Genomic DNA, 9,847 nt, shown 5'->3' on the forward strand with positions numbered 1-9,847 from the left:
CTTCAGGCCTGGAACTCTATCCACTGAGCCACCTAGCTGCCCCTGTTGTACTTACTTGTATTACAATTCTATATTGCCATGTAAAGAGTGAAGGAAGCAGTTGTAAGTGAAGAAAGCAGTGAAAAAAGTGATAAATTAATCCATCTTCCTCAAAGTAAAAAATAAAAATCTTCAAAGTAATAAAATGATGAGAATGAGTTTCAGAGGCAGCCTAATTGTACTCTAATAGAGTATTTTCAAAAAGAGTTTCAAAAAGTGCTTTCAGGTGCTTTGCTTGGCTGTTCAGCTTAATGGGCCAGCTTCATTCAAAAGGATAATGGGTAGATACATTATTTTTGTTGTTCTATTTTTAATGAACAAGTGGCATTTCTATTCATTAATCTCAGAAAAAAGATAAATAATGAATCACTTGAAATTACAGTATGTCCTTATTTCTTAAAAAAAAGACACAGAATGTGTGCCAATAATAGCAGCATATAATATTTATGAAGGGCAGACTTTCTGTAATGAGAAATCCACCAATTACCACTGTAATGATTCGAGACACTAGATGAAAGATGTGCTAATAAAATATACCTAAAAATGGAGGTGGTATGGGCAGCATGTGAGAAGTACAGGGTGATTCAGACATGTGCAGGTTGTGAAGGGGGTTACTCGCCAATCTTCCAGATAGACTTGAAAATTGTAATAATAATTCATTCATTTGTTCATTTTTTCTGGTCGTTCATGTCAAAAGTGAGGGCAAGAGAAATAATTTGTGTCCTTAGCAAATAAAAAGTTATGGATACTAATGGACTAAACACTGTATAGAAGTATGTGCCAGTTATACAAAAATCTGAGATGACAAAATACTGACTCACAAATCTGAATAGTCATAGAGTTGATTTGCACAGTAAAATAATGGTTCATTATATGAACTTTCTTTCTGGGTAATTCCTTCAGTGAGAGTCCTTAGTCATGGATGACTAGGGTAGATTGGATCTGTACGTGACTGTCATCTAGTTCAAGTCCTTCTAGAATTTTATTCTATTTTATTTATCATTTAACTTTTAACTAATATGCAATTAAGATGAGTTTTGGATTATTCACTTTAAATCAGGAGTTGTAAGATAGTATGTTTGTTTAAACTTTTGTCCAATCCTATTCCTTTTAAAAATATATGAATTTAATCTAATCTAATTAAATGTCAACAAAATAAATAATCAAGTACAGAGAAAATTAAAATGAAAACTTTATCATCCATGGAACATAAACTCCATCACTTATTTTGTTTAAAAATGTGTGTTGATTTAAACTAGATAACAAAAAAACAATTGGTATCCTTCTTTGTCTTATTTTGACCTCTTTCTTTGATGCATTTTTTAGTTTTTTTTTAATTAACATGTGTAGACAGGCAGAGTGTTTATTCTTCTTTAAATTTTAGATTTTTATTACACTCTACTAGTTCATATAAGATTCCCCATATTTCTTTGCATTATTTATATTGGTCAATTCTTATGATACAACAAGTTTACCACCCTCCTCACCTCTCACCCTTGGAATTCCTTGTTTCTTTTTAAAACTCTGCTGAAATGCCACCTTCCATACAAAATCTTTCTAAAGTCCTCCAGCTGCCAGTATGCATCCTATGATATTGTATTTCTTATTGTATCATGTGTCTGCATGTGCATACCTATTTACTTACATTTTCTTCTCTCTGTCAATGAAAATATAAACTCCTAGAGGGAAACTTTGTCTTTATATGTCCTTATATCCCAGCTAGCAAAGCAACTGGTATATTGTAAGTGTTTAATAAATTAATAATACTTAATTTATCTTAGACTAGAGAAAAGGTTAAAATGAAATCAAATTAATGGAAAAGAGCAAACTGAGAAAATACTACCTGAAATTATAAAACCAAACTATCTTTTGAAACTGTTAATCTTGAAAAATTGAAAATAGATATGAAGTAAAACATTGACTTTATTAATATTTCTTGAAGACATTTAATGATTTAAAATAAGTAACCAAATAAAGAAGCCAAAATAGAAATTCCAACTAAGATGACATTCATGTTTTTATACTTCTGAAAGAGAGATGGAAGTAAAGGAAAATATGAGTTTATAATAGAGTTCTTTTGTCAAATATTGTAGTATTAATCCTATCAAAGATCTTCCCCACCCATTCCATAGGGCTCTGGTGGACCTAGGTGGGAGAGCTGTGGTTATATCTTTGTAAGTAGGCCTAAAGCCCCTACTTACTGGGTGCTAAGCCCCTGTGGGCATGAAGCCCTAGAGGGAGTTCCTAAGACCAGAACCAATGGTATGTGAGCCAAGTTCTAGTCAATTGGATGATGGCTAGGACTGTATTAAAAGAGAGCTCAGGACTGGAAACATCAGAACTGGGAGCAGCAGGATTCAAAAGAAGAGAGCCAGCATCAAGAGAGCACAGAGCGGAGAGTGATGAACAAGACAGAGTTGCAAAGACCAAGGGACTTGGAAGCAGCAGATCTGCAGGAGAGAGTGCTGAGCTCGGAGAGTTAGGATTCTTGAGTGATCTTTTATATATAGGAAGGCCGTAGCAGGGGAAGTTACAAGTATGGCTTGGTTCCTTGCTATAATATTTTGTTATAATTTCCTTGTTACCACAGTGAGGTGGGCTTATCAGTTTTATAATATTATTGCCACAATATCAAATTGGGGGCATTGGTCCTTGAATCTGATCCTCTGGAGTCTAAATAAATGTTGTACTTCCTCTGCCTTCTACCTAGAGAATTCCTTTAACTTCATGATTCCAAACCATTCAGGCATGCCCATGGTCCTCTCTAAGGTCATGAATTTTTCCTTACTGCTATAAACATTATGAAAAGGGTTTTTGGATTTTTATTTATAATATTCCTATCATGACATGTATATACACATGTATATACGTATGTAAATGCAAATAGTTTGTATGTGCATGTTTCTGCATATGTATATTTATTTGCTTATGCATCTATATATACCTGCATATCTATAATATACAAAATCTTTTACATGTCATAGTTTTGTCTTGAAATTAATATATCTAATGAAATGTTATTGGAGTCCACCACATTTGGAATTCTGGAATTTTTTTTTTATAATAATTTGTCTTTTTATTGAGCACCTTAACAAATCATGCCTTAACAGCAAATTTCCGAAGGGGGTACAGCTGTTCCTTCCTCTGCTGTTTTTTGGTCTTCAGGCTTTCCTCGTGCTTATTAAGCCTGCGGCACATGGCACGGGTCTTCTTGGGCCTAAGGTCCAGAGGCTTGTATTTCTTGCCCTTATAGAATTTCCTGAGGTTCTCTTTCTGTGTCTGGTTGATGACAGTTAGGACTCGGGCAATAGATTTTCGGACAACTCGGATCTTAGATAGCTTGGATGCAGCTCCTCCAGTGACCTTGGCCACTCTCAACTGGGAAAGTTCCACCTTTAAATCATCCAACTGTTTGAGGAGCTCCTCCTTCTTCTTCCCACGAAGATCCCTGGCCTTGATTTTTGCCATGATTGCCGATCACACATGCCGCCACCGCCTCCGAGGGGAAAGAGGAAGCTGGAATTTTTTTTTAACTATCCTTAATTTTTTTTGAGTATGTAGAATTTTCTTCCATAATTTCCTTAAAGATAATCCTCAAGCTCATTTTTTTTGGGTGGGGAGAAGTGATCATTTTAAAATTTGATTACCTTTACCTGTTCTCCAGATCATTCCTTCCAACTACATAGATTGCATATCTTTTTAAAATTTAATATTTTTTGGAAGTTGTTTTTTGACAATTCTAATATTGTATCCTCTGAAAAATATGTACATGCATATACACACATATATCTTTAATAAGTTTAGATATACCAATGTAAAACATAAAGGACATATAGATTGTTGAGTTTAATCATTTTTCTCTGTATTCTTTTTCTTTCCTACTGAAGTTTCTTTGGACTTCTCCTTTTAGTTTTCCAGTGTATTCATTATCTATTTTGTGGAGTCTTACAGTGCTTCTTGCTTGATTTCTCTATATGGTTGGAATTGCTTTCATGTGACATTCAAAGACCTTTGTGGCCATCATGTGACAATATGTGATGATCTCTTCCTATAATGCTGTCCTTTATATCGAAGTGATTTAGAAAGTTTCTATCACAAAATTTTGGTTATTTTGCTGTAAAAAGTTCTATTGAGGCTTATCTGAGGAATACTGAGTAGGAAGACTCCCTAACAACCACATTCTGAAATATTCCCTATAATCTCCTAAAGGAATATGTAAAATATTTCCACTTTATCATCATTTTTTATAAAACAGTTTCCTATTAACTTATAATTTTCCCAAACTTTACAACCTGTATCATCTTTGTTTTTCATAATTATCATTTTTAGAATATCATCACCATTTTTCCTTCCCTTTGTATAATTTCCCACCCCCATTTTTTTCTTCTGGGTCAACATTTTTTATAAGCTCTCACCTAAAAGAGTCTTTCAATGAAATAATTTCATTATTTCTCCTTGAGTTTTATCTTCTGAGATTCATTTTCTATCTATTTTCATTAAACATGCTATTCCTTTGTGTCAAAAAAAATATTTCTAAGAGTATTGTGTAAGAAAACACACTGTGAGAACTATTCTAATAAAATTACTTTTCCTTATCTGTTAGAGAGAGAGAGAGAGAGAGAGAGAGAGAGAGAGAGAGAGAGAGAGGGAGATACCATTTATCTTATATTTGAATATTCTAGATCTTTTGAAAAGCAAATAAGGCTAAATAAAACTGCATTCAAATTGATATGTCCATTTCTGCCTTAAGAGGAGGCAGTGTAGGAGAGTAAAAATTGCTGGAAATATTTATTCAAGGAGACTTATGTTTAAGTCATTATTTTTCCCACTGATTTTCATTCAGCATCTCACCTCTCAGTAGAATTTAGTTCACTCATCTGTATTGTGAAAGAATTAGACTATGATTTTTAACTTCATAGCAGTATGCCAGCATAGATGGAATTGATAGACCAGGCTGGTTTGGCTTACATTTGATGGAACTAAAATCCAAATTGTTGAGGAAAATTACCCAAGGTGACACAGGTAGTACATAGTAAATCTAATATTTGAACCCAGGTTTTCTGATTCCAAATGTGTCAACAACTGACACTCCTGCTCCCATGTCCCATGATTCAATAATGGGTTCCCTATTGATGTCTTCATAATTTTGACCCCCAGACATTGTTGAAAGACAAAATAAATATAATTTTAATATTATACACTAAAGTATATAACATTACTAATCAAAATATAACATTAAACATAAAAATGTAATATTAAAAATCCTCTAGCATTGACTCAAAGTAGAAATAATTTATTAAGACCTTATTTTTAAGGGAGTTCACATAATCTTATTGGACACAAGGTATATTTTTAGTGGAATTAACTGTCTTATATCTTCTTAAAAATCACTTTTCTACCCTTATTTGATGAGACACAAACATGACAAAGTGATTGCTGATGCTGGTTCTGGAATTCTACTGACTGGTGGGAAGCATTAAAGTATTATATATTGTAGGAAACTAAAAATAACTAGCTTCATGTCAGATTCCTTTAACTTTTTTATACTTTGGAGAGAAACATTTTCAAGCTGCAATTTTTGAATATTTCAGAACAAATTGCTTCCAAACCACCACGAGTTATCATGGAAGACTAGGTCCATGGAAAGTACTACATTTTAATAGCCTTTTGTTGAATCCTCTAGATGCAAATAAATAAGGCATCTGTGCAAAATGGGGAATAAAAGTGAATATAGAGTACCCATTTATTCTGCCACTGCTTAAAACTCTTAATCATGGGTACTTGGGGGTGGCTACCATATAAAAGGGAAAACACACTGGAACTAAGCAGAATAAAAACAAGTGAGAGTACCTGTAAAAAGCATTTGCTGTTAGACATAAGACTCAAGCAGCTCTTTCTAAAAGCCTTAAAGAATATGGAGATGAGCAAATACTGAGATTCAAAGACAGAAGGGAAAGTCTTATTCCTTGTATGTGAATTTGGTTTTCTCTCTCATGGTAATTATTAATTATATATTCTTTTATTTTTAATATATTGTACATAGTATATTAATTTATATATAATTCATTGGTACATATATTTATGTCACATAAGTTATCAACATAATACAATACTGTATTGATTATCATTAACAATATTACTGTTGGGGGTGGTTGTTGCAGTAGTAGTAGTATGGTAGTAGTAGTAGTCAGTAGTTGTAATATTAACAATGCCTTTTAATTGTGGCTCAGTGCCATGTCCTGGGCCCTCTTCTCTTTCTAAAATAATAGTCTTATCCTAAAACAATCTATTGTTTCACTTCCCGACCTCATCTGTTCTAGGATGTATCTACTGTCTTACCTTCCCCTGCAGTCCCCCTTTTCATTTTTCTTCTTTGACATCTTCATCTCCATGGTGGAAATACACTAAGGCTGTGTGTGGTTACCTCTATAGTCTTTAAATATCCATCAAGACAGAAAGGTCCTAATTCCATGGGTTCATTCTCTTAAGTTACCTGAACTTGTGTCAAGGGAGAAAAGGGCCAATCAGGTGATCAGAAACAGCTTTGTTCCTAAGCTCCATTGGGGAGAGGGATTAGAAAACCCTTGTAAGTGTTGGCCCTATCACAACATGACATTTCAAATACTAGAAGACAAATCTCACATTCCCAAAGTCTTTTTTTTTTCTGAGCTACTGAAGCTTTAGGTTTTTTTTTTTTTTTTGCAACTTATCATCATGTAGTACCAACCTGGCCTCTTCCTTTGGGTTCCTTAGGTTTTTTCAATATCCTGCCTCAAATTGTAAAACCTAGAATGAACACAATATTTCAAATGTGAGTTGACCTCATGGAGTCAAGACTATCACGTTCCATATTCCGGATGACATCTTTCTATTGATTTCTAAAGCATAAGAGTTTTGTTGCTGATCGGTTTGAATTGTAAAGATAAAAGAAATGAGCAAATTGAAGGTGTTGGTCTTATAATTTGAACCACATATCATTGAGTGCGATATTGTAGCCGCCTCAGTCTTACTATCTCACAAGTTGTGAGGAAGACAAGAGTGACTGATAAAAATACAGAAGAATAATGTTGAAAGAAGAATCATAAAACGGAAGAGTTTCCTTTAAGCTCACAAAGTTATGCTCTAATGCAAGTATTCGTTGATAGGAAATGAATGAAAATTTATCAGTTTGATTGCTGATAGCTATCATAAAATTTAAGAAAATTAAACAACATATATATTTACTCAAATATTAGACATATAATAGTCAATACATATTTATTAAGCACCTACTATGTGCCAGACACTGTGTTAGGAGGTAGGGATATACTACACACACACACACACACACACACACACAGACACACACATACATTTTTTGCAAGGCTGTGGGGGTTAAGTGACTCGCCCAGGATCACACAGCTAGTAAGTGTCAAGTGTCAGAGGCCAGATTTGAACTCATGTCCTCCTGATTCCAGAGCCCATGCTCTATCTACTGTGCCACCTACCTGCCCCTAGGGATAGAAACATAAAAAAGAAAATCTCTGCCTGAGCTTATAATCTAATGGAGGAAGGGCAATACACAAAAGAAATCTAAGAAGTTGGGGTGGGGAAGGTACTTAGCACTTGGGCATGGTGGGGAGGCCAAAAACGTCCTAAATATGTGTTGTGGAGAAGTCTGCAAAGTCGAAGGCATTGAAAATGGGTGTAGCAGGGAAGGAAATGAGATGCTTCTCCTCTTTCAACTCCTTAAATAAAGATTGAAGGTTCTGCTCTCCAAATCAGAGGGATGATGCTACTGAAGAGGTTTGGGTAGTACCAAAAATGATTGGATTATGCAAGATGCTGAGATTTCCCATTCATCCTAGGATCCAAACTGATCATTGCTGAATTTAATTTTGTTATTATATATGTCTAACATTGAAAAAAGGGAGAAAAAGAAATAGAGAGATCAACTATCCTCTATATGCAAATAAATAAGGCATCTGTGCAAAATGGGGAATAAAAGTGAATATAGAGTACCCATTTATTCTGCCACTGCTTAAAACTCTTAATCATGGGTACTTGGGGGTGGCTACAATATAAAAGGGAAAACACATTGGAGCTAAGCAGAATAAAAACAAGTGAGAGTACTTGTAAAAAGCATTTGCTGTTAGACATAAGACTCAAGCAGCTCTTTCTAAAAGCCTTAAAGAATATGGAGATGAGCAAATACTGAGATTCAAAGACAGAAGGGAAAGTCTTATTCCTTGTATGTGAATTTGGTTTTCTCTCTCATGGTAATTATTAATTATATATTCTTTTATTTTTAATATATTGTACATAGTATATTAATTTATATATAATTCATTGGTACATATGAAGAAAATAAGGAAGAAAGATAAGATGGGAGAGGAAGCATTGGGGGAAGCTTTCCATGATGGGTATTATCCCTTAATGTTCAATTTCTACTCTGAATGTTCATAACAATATAACAACAAGTATACACAGGCAGGCATAGAGGTGCAAAGTGGATAGAGTGCTGGACTTGGAAGTTTCAGTTTCCTTAAATGTAAATTGGGGATAATAATAAACACCTACCTCACAAGGCTTCTTTGGATATATGGTGAGATAATTTTTGAAAGCACTTTAACATTCAAAGCCTATACAAATGTTATTATTACTCAACTCATGCTATGTATATAGACTATGGGCAGGGATTTTATTTTGCTTTTCTCCCCTATACCCAGCACTTAATAGAGTGTTTGACACATAGTAGGTGCTTAGCAAATGTTTACTGATTAATTGAGAGACCCTATCAGAGATTAGGTAAGAAGGATCCATTAAGTATCTATTATTTTCCAGGAACTCTGTCAAGTGCTTTACCAATATTACCTCATTTTGTCCTTAAAACAACTTCACAAGTTATGTGCTATTATTATCCTCATTTTACACTAGAGGGAACTGAGGCAGACAGTAAATGACTTGCTCAGGATCACACAGTTAGTAAGTGTCTAAGGCTGGATTTGAATTCAAGCCTTCCTCACTTCAGGCCCAGTGCTTTGTCTGATTGATGTGATTATAGATCGATTCATTTTTGGGAAAAGCCAGGATTTTTTCCTAGTGTGCTTTCTCCATCTTATGCTCCTTTTTGAACTTCTCTTGTACCTTAGGCTAATATCATACAAGACATAGCCTAATGGTTGTCTTAGACTATCTCTCTGTCAGACTCCTAAGCTATTTATTACATAAATATAATGCTTTGGGCATGTAATGTCTTTGAAGTTATCTTGGAAGTGTATGTATTTATTACAATGCTGCTATTACTCAAAACATGCCTCTTTTAGAACTACCTTCAGATCTTTAGAAAAAATAAGGTTTATTAAATCTTGAAGTCTTTATTACCCATCCTGATCATCTACCTTGTTAAAAAAACATTGATTCCAAATTATTTTAAGCAGCTTCCAGAAATCAAATATACCCTAAAAGGAAGAAAATTCACTACTGTTGATGGTATTAAAGAGAATATGCCCTAAAAGCTGAGAATAATTCCAGAAGTGAGATGTTATAAAAATGTGAAGGAGTTGACTTTGGAATAATGAACTACCTTGTTGTATTACTTTTCTCATATCTCTTTTATTGAGTAGTCTGGATCAAAAGTTAAAGCTCCTCTGTTTGAAAGTTTTACCTATAAACCATTATTCCCAAACAATTTTCTATTTTTATTTTACCCACAAATAAGAAGAAAATATTACATGAAGCACATTGGCTGAATATACAAAAGTACATAACTCTAGAGTAGTTGGTTTTTTTTTAACCTTATCCATGTTTTATTGTATTTCTATTTATT

The 9,847-nt window shown here is 33.9% G+C and overlaps 1 protein-coding gene across 1 annotated transcript; it reads right to left on the reverse strand.

Annotated features, from left to right (window-relative positions):
• Positions 1 to 3,116: 3,116 nt before the first annotated feature.
• LOC118854163 (60S ribosomal protein L35-like) lies at positions 3,117 to 3,507 on the reverse strand. The gene has a single exon (XM_036764500.1). It carries the CDS (start codon positions 3,505 to 3,507, stop codon positions 3,136 to 3,138), a length of 372 nt encoding a protein of 123 aa, XP_036620395.1. The 3' UTR covers positions 3,117 to 3,135.
• Between the last annotated feature and the right edge of the window lie 6,340 nt (positions 3,508 to 9,847).

This window comes from Trichosurus vulpecula, chromosome 6 (assembly GCF_011100635.1).
Source record: "Trichosurus vulpecula isolate mTriVul1 chromosome 6, mTriVul1.pri, whole genome shotgun sequence".
NCBI classification, from domain to species: domain Eukaryota; kingdom Metazoa; phylum Chordata; class Mammalia; order Diprotodontia; family Phalangeridae; genus Trichosurus; species Trichosurus vulpecula.